The sequence below is a fragment of the Rhipicephalus sanguineus genome, chromosome 7, assembly GCF_013339695.2.
Source record: "Rhipicephalus sanguineus isolate Rsan-2018 chromosome 7, BIME_Rsan_1.4, whole genome shotgun sequence".
In the NCBI taxonomy this organism is placed as follows: domain Eukaryota; kingdom Metazoa; phylum Arthropoda; class Arachnida; order Ixodida; family Ixodidae; genus Rhipicephalus; species Rhipicephalus sanguineus.
The window spans coordinates 141500741-141516564 of NC_051182.1; the positions used below are offsets into that span (position 1 = coordinate 141500741).

Below are 15824 nucleotides of genomic sequence, written 5' to 3' on the forward strand. Positions count from 1 at the left end.
GTAGCCACCTGTCTCGTTTGTTTTAAAGGGGTCATGACACCCAATTTTTGATCATAATCTGTGATTTGTGGGTTATTCCATGCGCATTCACGAACACGCTGGCGAAATTCTAGCGCACTTAGTCGAGCGCTTAGCTTATATTTGAATATTTTTTAAACACACGAGCGCCCTGAGAGTCGGGAAACAATGGCCCACTCGCGAGCCGTGACGTAACGAGCTGCTTGATGTGCGAGCGTCCGCATTCTGGCGGACGATTTTGTTCCGTGGTCAGCTGCGCGTGCAATCGAGCTCTTTCAGCTTTCTTCAGCTTGGAATTAAAATTGAACAATTGCAGTGGCTGAAACTTCGTAGAAGACGACGGCTTCGCTATATGCAGCACATGACGTCGCACACGCCATGCCAAAATTGCGGTCGCCGGCGGTGGGCGGGTTTTCTAGCCGGCGACTTCTAGCGCTCATATTGCACTGAAATATTATTTTTCAGTAGTCCAATTTCATATATGTGCGGGAAAAATAGACCCTCTACTTCGGTTTTTCGCTGAAAGCTGCAAATTGTTGGGTGATCGTATTGAAAGCCCTTTTAACCTCTTCGCTATACCTGCATCTACGTTCATGGACGTGACTTCTTAAGCAAATTACGCAACAGCAAACAGCTCAGTGTTATTGAAAACCCGCGCCTCCGTCGCCCAGGGTGTTGATACGCACATTTACTGCGCAGTAACGCTCATAGCGCCACCTGGTGAGGCTGACGCCAAGTAAATCAATCGGAACGTGTGCCTTAAACGAGTATGCTGCGACATTCGGTAACTTTCAGTACATCTTTACTGCCTTCGGGAGCCAGAAACATAACGAAACATATACTTTATATGTGGTTGTTGAGTAAAGCAACACAAGATCGTGTTACCCAACAGTGCTACTGTCATGTGTGTATCGAGTGTCATGATATCAGAGAAACTGTGACAGCATTTCGGGACAGGCTCAGAGAATTTTCTTGCGAATATGGAAACTGCGCGACAACTATAATGAAATAAATTTATGGTCTCTTTACCTAACGTTAACGGGTGCACAGGCAAAAGCCGGTGATTTCACAACTCGTTCGCCTTTAATTCACTTTATTCACTGAACGTATTACTTGAAAATTCCAATTGTATTCAAGTATTTCGCTTCAACATTTCATTTGCACTAATTCACTTGCATACAATTTTAATTCACCTTCATCACCTTGACTCACATTTGATTCCCCTCGTTTATTTAATTGTGACTTCTAATCACTTCGCACACCCTTAATACTTTAATTCACATTACTTCGCATTTAATTCATTGTTAATTGACTTTTATTCTCACCCGACGTATGCGGGTGAGAATGAGCTTGATTTTTACTACCATTCGTGCTCGCACCGCCAACGCCAGATTTATTATTACTATAATTTTTTCCTCTGAAGCCTTATCAGGTTTTCGCCTTGAGAACTTACCGTAAACTTTTTCAAGTGCTGTAGGATGGTGTGTTTCTCGCTAGCGAAGAGGAGGTTGATTGTGAACAACTGGCTGCAACGAACAAAGACAAAAATAAGCAAGACGGTTATCTCAAGTGTTCGGGGCACTTACTAGCATCTCTCACAAGGCAGAATGCAAAAAAAAAAAAGATTGCGTGTCACGTATTCAGTGGCCCATTACGTAACAAACCGATGGTCAAAATGAATCTCCTATATGCTTCCTTCCTGAGGTACCGTGCATTTTGAGGGAACTTAACCGCTGAGTTCTTTTAGCTGTGAAGCAGTTTTGAGGGACCGCCCTGTCGTTGTGTCATGTCTCGCGCTGGCGTCACGCAGGTGCCACGTTTTATAACACACAAGCCGATTCGGCTGCAGTTCTGGAACGCCAGCGCTTGTTTGCCGTGAACGCCAGCGCCACCGGAGGGCTAAATTGTCTGTCGTGGCCAGCGAAACACCGGCGTCGAGCGTTTCCCATGAACGCCAGTGTCACTGAAGGGCTAATTCGTATGTACGAGCCAGTGAAGCGACAGTGAAACGCCAGCGTCGGGTGTTAGGCAAAGATATACGGAAGAGAACAGCGGAGGCGAAACGCCAGCGCTGGGGGTTAGCGGCGCCGCACTTCGAGCAGCAAACAGTAGAAAAGCAGTACAAAGGAGACCATAGAACAGAAAATAGATAATCGCAAAACAAATCAGAACATCACCAGAAAAGAACAGAACATAGCAAATAAACACGTGTAAAGAGCGCAGTAGACCCGGAGATAGCATATAAATAAAATTTTAACATAAGGGAAACACAGGCGAGTCAATGCTCCGCCTTTCCTACACCTTTCACTCGGGGTGCAACTGGCTTAGATTTTAAAAATTAAACTTCCCTATTGAAGGTAATGAATTTTACAGTGTCCTGAATTACATTTTTGCGCTGTTATTTCTGAAATAACCCTCCCCACCTCACGAAATGTTCCAGACTGGAACCTGTGAGGTATGTGCACAAATAAATAAATAAATAAATAAATAAATAAATAAATAAATAAATAAATAAATAAATAAATAAATAAATAAATAAATAAATAAAATTCTATTCTTCTCTACACGTGCCAGTCAGTTCAACCTATAGGTTGTAATGAGGTCAAGCCGTACCGGTAGATTGGATAGCTTGAGTGATCGTAACTATGATGCAGGTGATAAGAAAATTTTCGCTCCATCTGTAGCATGTCAACCTTTTTATCGCGCTTGTCAAAATTTGATGTGGCGTTATCAGGCTGAGCAGGACACATGTGAGCTATTTCTTTAATCGGAAAACTAATTGTGGAAATGCGTATTTGTATAACATTCATTTTCTTCCACATGGCCGAGTGTACATATATATAATATATATATATATATATATATATATATATATATATATATATATATATATATATATATATATATATGTATATATATATATATATATATATATATATATAATATATATATAGAAAAAGCTCGCTAATTCGGATTTCGCGGGACCGGTAAAACTGTCCGAACTAACCGAATGCCGAATTATCTAAAGTATCAAGAAAACAATAACTAAATGCCTATTACATGAATTCGCTTTCATTTTCTTGAGGAAAACGTCAATTCAGTAATTATTTTGCATAAGACCAGCGCGAAAGTCGAAATTCTCGTCAATTGCGACTTCGTTCACAATGTGAACGCGGCTGGTGGTGGTGGTGAAAAGCATTTATTTACAAGGAGAGGCGTGGGACCTCTTTAGAGGTTCCTACAGACTAGGTGGAGTCTCTATTCCGGGACCCCATTGGTTGAAGCCGCCGCCCTGGCTCTCTGTACCAAGGCCTGTTGGGCCTGAAGGTCTGAGCAGCCGAGCAGGGCCGCCTCCCAGTCCTCTCGGGTAGGGTTCGGGTGAGGAGTAAGGGCTGAGTTGTTTTGACAGGCCCACACCATGTGGTAGGTGTCCGCCACCTCCCCACAGTGCTGGCGCTGTCCTGTGACCGTAGGGTCGAAATGTTTTATGATTGGCCCCCGTGTCTCAATCCGAAACGGGTTCTGAGCCCATACCGTTATATGCACCAAAAACGCGATTGTGAAAGGCGACCACACCTTTCTCAAAAGGTCGCGGCCGTTTCGGCTGTCCGCGACAAAATATTTTTATGATATATATATATATATATATATATATATATATATATATTATATATATATATATATATATATATATATATATATATATATATATATATATATATATATATATATATATACCACGTGCTACGTAACGCCAGCTGGCAAAAGAAAAAGTGTTCCCCAATCACCTCATGGCTAACACTCCCCGGTTTGCACGAAAATATCGCGTAAAGTGGACGGGAAAACGCCCGCCGCCGTAGCTCAATTGGTAGCGCGTCGGACGCGTTATCTAAAGGTTGTGGGTTCGGTCCCTAAATGATTCAAAGTTACCTGTTCGCCCGCTTTCCATTTATGTTCATTCCGTTGAATTTACGTTTATGTCATATATATTTACTGCACTACAGTTTAAGATTACAAATAATGTACCCTATCTTTTCCTTGGCTTTAGTGTCTGTTGTTTTTAGTATAGTATATAACCTATGAGCATGTAAAATTACTAAATGCTGATAGGTTTCGATGCTAACTCAAGCGCTTTCCGCCAGATTCCTTTAACTCCGGTTCTTTACTGGTCTGTCTGTGTTCTTTTTTCGTTAGTCTTTCATCTACTTTCTTATCTTGTCGCATTTTTGTATCCTTTTTTTATGATTTACCTTGTTTGCTTATTGAATTTTGTTTATTTCTTTGTTATTTTACTGTCTTGTAGGCTGCATTACTGTTTATTCTTTTTTGAAAATGTATCCCCCCTCTACTTCTCACTCTCATTGACTATCGAACCCGCGACCTTCGGGTCAGCAGCCGAGCACCGTAACCGCTATACCACCGCGGCGGACTAACACTCCAATGTTTAAATGCACATATATACCGCATAAAGTGGACTGGAGGATGACCGCCGCCGTAGCTCAGTGGTAGAGCATCGGACGCGTTATTCGAAGGTCGCAGGTTCGGTCCCTGTCGGCGGCAAGTTATCTTTTCGTCCACTTTACTTTCTTCACATTTATATTCTAATTACTACAAATAACACCCCCTATACTTTCCTTGGCATTTGCTGTCTGTTAGTTCCCATTATTGTTGTGTCTAACCAGCCCTTAAAAGTAATCTTCTTTCTTTCCTTCATAGCGAGGGTCTCGTTCTGGCAGACATAATACCTTCAGGTAGTATGCGAGGGATTATTGGTCAACTGCCTGCTCGTAAATAGATCACGTGCTACGTGACGCCAAAAAGGCAGAAAAAAGAGTGTTCCACACTCGTCGCCATGGCTGCGACTGGCGCTGACTGACACTCCTAAGTTTCAATTCACATATATACCCTCTAAAGTGGACGGGGAGATGACCGCCGCCGTTGCTCAGTGGTAGAGCATCGGACGCGTTATTCGAAGGTCGCAGGTTCGGTCCCTGCCGGCGGCAAGTTATCTTTTCGTCCACTTTACTTTCTTCACACTTTATCCTAATTACAACGAATAACATCCCCTATACTTCCTCTGGCATTATTGTCTGTTAGTTCTCATTAATATTGTGTCTAACTAAGAATCCAGCCCTTAAAAGTAATCGTCTTTTCTGTCTTACGCATGAATTTTGAACTGGCAGTTGCTGCTACCTGTACAGTCTCCGTACACTCTCTAAATGTCTGCGACATCTTTTTTCGACTGGATACCACTGACTTGGCGCTGAAAGGAGCTTAACCACAGTGCGTGCTTTAGCACGGTAGAAATATTGCACAATTACGTCTAGGAAGCGTTGAATCTGGCACGGACGAAAAGGCACACACCACAGGCATATTGCAAATGAGCTCTGCGGATTCCCGCAAGGTGGCGAAGGGGTTGTGAAACGGATAATTGTCAACCACCTGTTTGTAGCACGAAACTACAAGGAAATACATGCGGATTTCTCAGTAAGGAAAGCTTCTAGCTGAGGGAAAATTCGTCTCGGTCCGGGGATCGAACCCGGGACCACCGCCTTTCCGGGACGGTCGCCCTACCAATTGAGCTAGCCATTAATGCCAACAATTGGCAGCGCGCGAGGGCGAATTACTCAAAAACTTGAAGCACATGGACACAAATATTGCAAATTCTGTGAATAGTGCAAATATCCAGTGTTCAATGCTTTCATTTGTTGAGTAAGTAGTCATCGCACTGCCACCTCCTTGAATCCTGGTTAGCTGAATTGATAGGGCGACCGCTCCGGAAAAGTGTTTGTCCCGGGTTCGAACCACGGACTAGGACGAAATTTTCTTCACCTAGAAGCTATATATACTGGGAAATTTATATAGATTTTCTTGTGCCTTCGTGCTACAAACGGGTGCTTGTCAATTATCCCTTTCCTAACACACACATGCATGCGATGCACATGTGTATGCACTGCAGTACATATGTACGCACATAAATATGCACATAAGCAGAGGTGTTTGAGAATAAACCTCTAATTGACATGACCTGCTTACCTTTCGGGACGTTTAGGAGTTGCCTCCTCATAGTCCTGCAACACAGTTAAAGAAGTGATGATGAGAGTTTTTTTGTACCTTTTATTTGATTCAGTGGCAATGAGAACATATAAATATTACAGTCCTGATCAGGTGCCGCTTAAAGTACTAGATATAACCAGGAAACTATATATTTTTTCGTCTAGTATCCTTGCTATAGACGGCACTTTATCGGGGAACATTATTAAGAGTTTGCAAGTCATAGAATTAAGTTATATTTGTTATGTACACACGTTCATCATAATAAAGGACATACTTGCTACGTCACTGCCTCTATTCCTTCCTGCGAAATAAAGTACTTCTTATCAGTGTTAGATAAATTAATAGATGCATTAAGAAAACCGCGTATTTCTTGCGCCATCCATGTAAAGCAATCAGCGTTATCGTCTCTGATCGCGTCTCGTTTTCACAGCTCTTGTGGCGTTTCATATGTTTGCTGCACGGCTAGGGGATTCACGCCATGATGGCGATTGCAAAACTTCACGCGACGTCATGAAAAGGAGAGAGAAAAATAACTTCTCGGAATAAATAGCGAGGATTGGGTAGATTTAGATCCAAACGTACAAGTTGTTATTCGCGTGACCGTAAAGGTTTAATGAAACGGTCGAATAAATAACATACTACTAAACGCGATGCGAACATTTGTGTTTACTTTTATTTTATTCAGAGCTGAAAACATGGGAAGGTAGACAGCGTTAGAGCCGGCTATCTGCACATCATCGGACCAATATTAACAAAAAAAGAACAAGAAAAAAATTACACCATCTTCCCGTAGGGAACTCTGAGTAGTATGCGAAGCAGCATGGGGTCGACGCAAGTTCCCATTAGTTTCAGTTCGTCGTTTAAGTTAAGGTTTGTAGCCACCGTTATATTTACCATTTCGTTTCCATGGTAACTACCAAACTGGGAGCGGAGCACGCGCGCGCGTCATTTATAGCGCGGAGCTACAGTGGCGCCCCCAGCGGAGTATGCAGCGCTTCCCGTCGTGCCTGTAACCCTTCGCAGTATCCTGCGCGGAGCCGCAGGTTCCGCGCGCGACACTGCGGAACCTGCGCAGTATCGCAGGTTCCGTAGTGTCGCAGGTTCTGCGATACTGCGGAACCTTCTCTCTCTTCCGGAGAGGAGAGGAGGAATGCCGGAGAGGAGAGGAAGAGTAGGAGGATGCGCGGGGGGGGGGGGGGGGGGGGTGGACGCCGCACGGCGGAGGGAGGGAGTGACATAGCCCTGAGCATAAGCTGCTTCGTATCTAAAATTTTCGAGTGACCCTAATCCTTGATTTGGGTGTGTGGTAAGTGGCACACACACGTCGGCATTCGTGTGCCCTGGTGTATTCGTTGAGTTAACTTTCTGTTAGGTCGCGCTGCCGAAGCTGATCCCAGAGGCCACGTAGAAACAAGCGTGTGGTTGAGATCCGCTCCGCCATGTGCCGCAACGATCGCAGCGGCTCCCAATGAAAACCACCTGCTCTTTCAACAGACTCATTCAGTTAAGTTTTATTAATTATCGTGCCAGTTAATTGGCCCTTGTCTTAAGCAACCTTAGGCTCCGGTATTACGTGCATCCAACATAATTTAACTGGAACCAAATCCATGAATTTCGCACCAGTTTTACTTTTTTAAAAGTCTTTTTCTGAATACTCCGAAAACCTAAAGAAACCAGACTGTCACTCGGTGGTCGTACCACTAAAAGGACATAATCAAAAACTCTTATGTTATACTTGTGATCGCGACCGTACAAGGAATGTGCTTGTGGGCATAGTTGAAAATATAGAGGGCGGCCACGCTCAATTACCGCGGACGGAATGTACACAAATATTTTCCATGCACTTACAGACAAAATGACTGCGAGATTTGTCCGTTAGGATCACAATATGATTAGGACAAACATTAAATGTCAATCACAGACAAGTTCATTAGGTTCGTGTCCACTTTACAAAATCGCGAAGAGCGCTCGCAGCACGTCTATGGTTGTCAGGGCGTGTTGTTTATTTCCACGCTGCGCAACAAGTGACGCCACACACTGCGTCACTCAAAGCCAATGTTTTTGTGTGTGCAGCGCGCAGGTAACGAGTTTGATGTGATGCGATCTCTTCAAACTGACGCAAGTTTCGCGTCATTTAATTTACAAGCTTGCGTTGCATCAGCGTCTTTTTGATGCGGTTGTACGGCGGAAACAACTATCTTTTGTCTGTTGGTTGGTTTTTTTTTTTTTGCTTGCTTGCTTCCTTGTTCGTTTTTTTTTCTTTTTTTTTGTTTGTTTCCTATCATGGGGATACGGGCAAATAGGCCAAGAGTCGAATGTAATCAGAAGGCTGTAAGTTCTTTCTTGGTGTTTGTTTGCTATTTAGTTGGTTGGTTAGTTATTTACTTAGTTAGTTTGTTTTTTCTTTGTGTGTAGTTTGTTTGTTTGTTTCCTCAACACTGTGGCACACATCCACTGGGGCATTGGCCAAGACTTCGTATCTTAATATTTAGATGATAATTTGAACAGTGCTCATTGATTAAAAATAAAATAAAAAGGAAATAATAGATAGTATAACAAATAAATAATGCGATTAATGTGCAGTTGAGCAAGCAGGCCAGAGAGCTGTATTAATCTGACCAGAACAATTTCGAACATATATATGTTGGACTTCAACACATTTCTAATATTACGAATATTTTAAAAGTAGAGATTATATAAAATGGTGTACGTTTAGTAGCTTGAATAAAATTACAAACGGCATCAAAGGCATCCACGTGGCAATGTCCCAAAACGGAGGAACTAAAGTTTAGTACAATTTCTGCAGTTAAGTTGAAGACTACCTCGGAAAACGGAATAACCGAAAAGTATTTTTCTGAGTAATCAATATCTGCGACATGGCAAAAAGTAATGTTTTATTTTTTCTATTTCTTCGCAGAATTGACAGCGGCACGATATCGCTAGACCAGCCCTGCGTAAATACAAGTTTAATGGGCAGACACGACATCGAAATCTGGTGATCATAACATGTGATCACCTAGATTGACTCCTCTGAGACTTCCATGGAAATTTTAGGTGCTGATATTCTATCCATTTCCTTAATGTTTCCATCATATCTGTACAAATTGGTGATTTTCTATATCAGATCGCTGTTATATATTAAGGCGAAAGCCTTAGATGTCTCATCGAACGCGAAAATTGACCAGCGGCGTCCGGCAGCCTCGGCGTCAGCACAAGTGATGCAAAAGATCGTCATCACGTGATGACGTCACATATGGCCAAAATTTTCGACGTCATTATACCGTCATCGTGACGTCACTATGACGTCCCATACATGGCGTCATATGGAGACGTCATCACACGACATCTTTGCTTGGCCAAAGGTGGGCCGATCACGGAGGCCATGCAAAACCATGTGAGGTGCAGAAACTTTGCAATGCTTCTAACGCTGGAGGCAGTGGAAAAGCACGTTAGGTGCAGAAATATCTCCGAAGACGGCGCGGGAGGTCCAGTACATGGACTGAGAAGAAAAAGAAGATTATTACTTTTTATAAGCTGGTCCCGCGGTTTTCTTTTCACTATTTGCTGTGTTTCCCGCTGGTATTGATCCGTTTTGACAATGTACCAACTAGCCCAGTCCAACGCCTTGACGATGGCTTGCGCATTCGAGTCGTCTTAGGTCAATGCATAAGGAACTCTGTGAGTTTTTCTTTTTTTTTTACTATTGGAAGTACCGTAATTTCGCTTACCGCTTCTTCCTCTTCTTCCTGGGCGCTCTCCTTCTGACCTTGTGCCGTGATTTGAACTTCGTAAGTGATTTCCCTGCAGTGCGTTCACAACCAGAACCAAGTAGTCATTTCACCCACAACAGTGAAAGACAGTGTAGACGGGCGCATGCACGTTGACATTCCGGTATAAAACCTAACAGATATTGTTAACTTTTCCGCAAATACTCCAAAGGCCACGTGGTTAATCGGATACGTACACGTGAGCATCCTCGTTCGTGGTGCCATCCTGCGGTGAAAAGTTTAACCAGGGCGAACAAAGCTACACGGGATGCAACGCAGTAAGGAGCTACAATACACTAATTTGATATGTAAAGCCTTGACAGCGACGTGTTTGTGAACAATTGGCTGCATTTTTTTATGTGACCGAAACACACACTAAGCGAACTAGACGAGCGTTTCTATCGCGCTGTACTTTCATAAAGTGTCACAGAGGTCTCTATCATTGCATCCTCTGCCGTTACCTCGCATAGATTTAAAGAGAATACGCATACCTGCGATTTATAACACTATCCTGTGTATTATGCGAAGTTACAAAAATATTTAAGTATAATAATAATATCAGTATAATATAGTTATGATAACCGAACATGAAGATAACAGATAATGAAGAAAAGAAAAACGTACGGGTCGTTATTTGTAGTTTTTTTTAATTAAGTGTTGTAATCATGACAAATGAAAAGTGAATTCAAGTGAACGAAAAAAGAAAGTCGTAATGCGAGGTTCCGTACCCAAGGAATCGAGTTGTTTTCGTTTGCTTTCTTTATTTCCTTCTTACTTTATGATATCCATACTACGCTTCAATAGAAACTACAAATATTGCCTCCTGTGCTTCCCTTGCCTTTATTAACTGCTGGCTTCAAATTAGGCTTTGTCTAATGAAAAAAACGGAAGCTCGATCCATTCTCCTCCTTGCGCTTACGGTTGTAATAAACACGCCAAACATGGCACACCTAGTAATTTCCAAATTATTAAATGACATTATCCAGAGAAAGTTGCCTCACTTGCAAGGCTGGCGGCACTTCCTCAGGCACTTCTTGGTGAACTTTTGTGCCACGTCCACTTCGGCGCATTGTCCTGTGGGAGAAGGGGACGAGAGACGGTGTCTGAGAGTCACAAAGAGCCCTGACGTTTAATAACAACTGCTGGTGTTTAACGCCTCAAAACCAGGATATGATTATGAGTGACGCCGTAGTGGAGGGCTCCGGAAATTTCGACCAACTGGGGTTCTTTAAAGTGCACCTAAATCTAAGTACGCTGGCCTCAAGCATTTTCGACTCCATGAGCTGTGACGTTTGTGATAAGCACGAGAGAATAACTCGCAAGTTTTCTCTGTAGATATGACAGCGATTCAACTTTTAAGCCGACTATGTGGAGGTCTTCTTCAGAACCAAATGTTCATCGTGAAAGAGGGAGAGAGAGAAACAGCTTTATTGGAATAGAGACTGCTTGGTTACTGTAGGCGGAGCCTCTGGACACAGCGCCGTGTGCCGCCAGATGTCTCCTTGCCCGTGTGTCCTCGTTCTTTGCTGCGCTATTACAAAGCGAAAATGGCATACCGGCAAGCCCACATCGTTACCCTAATCGTTGAGTGTTGCGTAATATAGCGACACGACGGCCACTGCCGGATGCTGCGTGCACTGGTATGTTACGTGTTCGAGTGCAGGGGTGCAGTCGCATCACAGACTTGAAAGACTTCACGAAATTGTCACCAAGAAATCCACAGGGCAAGTAGTTGTCACGCCAACCCCTCCATCTCAAATATTCTATTTCTTTCTTGCAGTTCTTTTTTATTTACTTTTTTTTGTGACCCTTGAAGGCGCATCGCTATTCTCTTTTTCTTTTCTTTCTTTCTTTCTTCTTTCTTCTTTCTTTCTTTCTTTCTTCTTTCTTTCTTCCTTTCTTTCTTTCTTTCTTTCTTTCTTTGTACGCAAGCTTGCTCTCCTGCTCTCTGCTGGGAAAGAGTGATCAAGGCGCACGTAAACATGCTGCCCTGAGGAAGACAAAGTCCTCTTGTTTGAAACGTTGGCTTGTGAAGTTCTCTGTTCAACCACCTTTCACCAGTTGACACATATTTGTGCGTCATGTTCCTACAACGCGGACTGGGAAATATGCTCGATTTAAAAATGAGATAGCGGCGTTACATTTCTTCTTGTTCTGCGATTCACTGCCTAACTGTACAGTATATGCCTGCGGAGGTCATTATTAAAGACAGCAAATGTTAAAAATGAGTGTCTGGAGGAATCTCAAACGTTCTCTTCCCATAAACGTGGAAAGCAAAAGTGAGTCGTTCATAATGCGATGCGTAGGGTAGAGCACATGCGATAGGTTAGAGATACGCATTAAGGATAAGTTGATGTGATTCCTTGAGCGCTCTCAAAGCACATAAGGCGAACAGTTGTAATTATTAAAAGAGCTGTAGCAACAACCATAGGCTGCGCGCAGGATTCTTCATTAGGGGGGGGGGGGGGCAAGTTTCGCCGCAGCCCCCTCCCCTCCCCGCCCCTCCTCTTGGACGACTTCGAAAGAAAACATGCGTAGCCGTAAACCTGCGCATTAAGAAATGACGTGAAAAGTCCGACTGAGTAAAGGTATTGGGTTAGAATATGGGGCAGCGCCCCCCTTTATGTGACTAGGGGGGGGGCGCGCCCCCTGCCCCTCTCGTGAGCACGCCTATGGCGACAACGAGGTACAAGGTCATCTTCTAACAAACTGCGCAGCAAGGACAAGACACAAAGAAAGAAGAGACAGACGGGCGCGGCCTCGCAACTGATTTATTTAAAATACGTAGTAACCTTGAATAGTGTCCAGCGAGGATGACGTGTCACTTTCAGAGAATAACAACGTAACAAATAAAACAACAACAAAAGAAAACCTTTATGGGTTTCAAGCAAGCACACACGTGGATGGCTGCGTAGTCGACTGCAGCACGTGGAGCGCAGATACGCGTATACTCCTTGTCAGACAGACTTGACAGAGGAGCGGCGAATACACCCATCTCCCTTTCTCCTGATGTGATAGGTCTATGTTAAGTACAATGATGCGCAGGTGTTTCATTTTGCGTGATGGACAACTTGTATGTGAAGCTGTAGCTGGAAAGTGTACGCTGCGCTGCTGTAAACACGAAAATTTATGAGCGAGGACCAACGGAGAATATCTTAGCTAGCTTTCTATTTGCAGATAAGTGTCAACACATCGTGAACAATAAATCGGCAGCGACTAGAAATATTTCAAATGGTGATGACGAGTAGCTGGAAGCCGTACAGTGGTTGAACTTGGTGTGGATGAAGAAGAAGAAAAAGACGATGATGATGAGAAGTAGGAGGAAAACGCGCGGTGATTACGCTTGGCGTGGAAGAAAAAGAATATTATGATGATGAGGAGGGAAGGAATAGGGAAAGGAGAAAGCGGAGGAGCATTACAGTCACGCGAATTACGGCGGTGGAGCATTACCAACAGGAATTACATTATTGCAAGGATAAATTTACGCGAATACTTACGGGTCTTCGTTTCGGAGCAAATGGGAGCTCCTTCCAGATCCCGGTAGGCGTAGCGACTGGAAATGCACCCACAGTTCTTCATCCACAGCCTCATGCGACACTGCTCGTAGCAGAGCTGCGCAGAAAAAAAAAACAAAAAAACAACAACACATGAATGCTTCATTTGTGTACGAGCGCAACAGGGATGGTGGTATCGAGAAGTACACTTTAAGCAAGAGAAAGAACGAAAAATGTGTGTTACTCTTCTCCGTGAGTTCCGACTTGTCACGTACAGTCGCGCCCAACATGAGTTGCAACATGCTGCCCGTGGTCAAAGCGGCGCTAACACTGCACGGTGGCGCCGACATAGAAAACAATCAGGGATGTAAACACTCTTTCGGCTACTGGTATTTCCCCCAACCAATTTCACGTTTGCCGGAGTTACAGTATAGGCTTGGGGCTCCTTGAACCATGGCTACCTGTGTTGCAACTCGTACTGAGCACCACTTTAACGAGCGTCTCTTTAAGAGACACACGCTAACTCTCTTCTGGGTAACACGACACTCCGAAGAGAGAGTATAAACATCTCCAAAGAGAGTTCGCGTGTCTCTTTAAAGAGAGTCGTATACGTGACATGTCAGGACTCTAGAAAGAGAGTGAGAAGTCTCCCCCTCTCTCTCTCTTTTTTTTTTTTTTACACTGTACGCGCCCTACTACAGCTGTCGTCACTTATACCTCAACGATTGATTTTACGTTTCCCAAATTGATTTGTTGTTACCCGTACTTACATTCTGCGTCATCATGCCGTAGTACTTGTTGGACCTCCTCATCAGCTCGTAGTTGACGCACTTAGTCTGGTAAGGTTTGGGCAGCGCTAGCGTCGTTTGCTGCGAAGAAGCGAAGTCGTTAAGCGAAAGCCTGCGAGCGCCTTAGTGCTCATTAGTTCACTGTTCAAACGAACACAAGGAAAATAGGTCGCCGTCAAGCCCTACCTGTCACGTTGCACAACATTTTGTGAACAATGCAATGTGAAGATATTTTATGCTAGTAATGGTTAGAAGTAGATATGTTATTCGCAATGTATTTGAATGACGTATGATCACCTCCCGCACTACTCGATTCATAGTCGGTTTGCTATCAAACACAACTTTTCGTGCACATCTAATCATCTGTTAACGAAGGCGCCTATTACCTTGTATATCGTCATTATATAACCATGTTTCCATGAATTTGGTGATGATGAGTTGTCATGAACTTTTTCGGATCCTTATAAAGCTTCTGGCTACGGTTTCAAACAGTTCATGGAAACTTACTATCTACATTTCTCAAAAATAAAGTTACAGTTCCAATTGTCCTATAATACATTATTGTACAGTATAACTTCCAACTTTTCACTTACATTTTTTTCTCCTCTTTACTTATATTTTCTTGCAGTTTTTCTCCTTTTCTATATCTATATTTGCTGTACGCGTGCCCTTCGCTCAAATCCTGGTAGTCTTACAGGGCATGTTAAATATTTCATTGATTATGATTTATTTATTTATTTATTTATTTATTTATTTATTTATTTATTTATTTATTGTGTTATGAGCCTCGGTACCTGTTCGACGAGTATGATGTACCTCGACTGGGGTTCGAAGAACAGCGAGTGCGCTTGTTCGGCCGAGTTGGTGTCGTGCTCGTGCACCGACGCGTCGGCACCGAACGGGTCCGCCTCCAGGGAGTTCGCCACGTCCCAGCCAATGACAGACGTCATCTCTGCGACGAACAGCGAACGAACCAATCACGGACACGGACATTTCACAAAGAGGAACATGAAGTAGGCCCCATAAACGTATGAACTACATAGGCCTCTCCTCGATCGCAGCGCCCTCTATCCCCCAGCACATGTCTATGGTGTGTACGGTGACGGAGGCCGAAATTCAGCACATCTCGCTGCTCTGGGTAGTGTTCAATCACTGTACTGCTTCAATTTCTAGGCAGTTCACTGTGGATTACTGAACTTTGATGTGTTTCCAGCGCTTAAAATAAATAGGAAAAGGCATATAATAATTGTCGGGGCTTTAGGTTGCAAAACCACGATATTTAATGAGGAACACCGTAGCGGAGAGCCTTAGAAATTTTGAACACCTGGTGTTCGTTAACGTGCACCAAAATCTAAGTACACGGGCCTCAAGCACTTTCGCCTCCATCGAAATGCTGCTGCCACGCCTGGGACTCGATCCAGCGACCTTCGGCTCAGAAGTCGAGAACCATAACCACTAGACCACCGTAAGGGGGGTAGGAAAAAAAGGAGCATGCAGACACAGAAAGAAAACGCAGTAAGAACGCTGCCCTTCCTACCATTCCTTTGTCTGTATGTTTCTTTGTTGTTGTTTTTTCCTATTTCGTTTAGGCGCTGGAAATAAATCAAAGAAGTATCCATTCCGCGTGTGTACAGTTGGTTGCACATAATTATAATAAGCGAATCTGAGATGTTGTTAACGTGCCGTACTATGCGCGTTTT

The 15824-nt window shown here is 43.5% G+C and overlaps 1 protein-coding gene across 1 annotated transcript in view; it reads right to left on the minus strand.

Annotated features, from left to right (window-relative positions):
* The window catches only part of LOC119399087 (uncharacterized), a 52255-nt gene that overhangs the window by 2837 nt on the left and 33594 nt on the right, over nt 1-15824 (minus strand). Inside the window, exons 8-14 of the mRNA XM_037665902.2 lie at nt 14919-15076; nt 14107-14205; nt 13340-13454; nt 10844-10916; nt 9804-9876; nt 6055-6089; nt 1472-1544 (exon numbers count right to left, since the gene is read on the minus strand). Coding sequence (XP_037521830.1) covers nt 1472-1544; nt 6055-6089; nt 9804-9876; nt 10844-10916; nt 13340-13454; nt 14107-14205; nt 14919-15076 — 626 coding nt within the window. The remainder of the gene's footprint in view (nt 1-1471; nt 1545-6054; nt 6090-9803; nt 9877-10843; nt 10917-13339; nt 13455-14106; nt 14206-14918; nt 15077-15824) is intronic.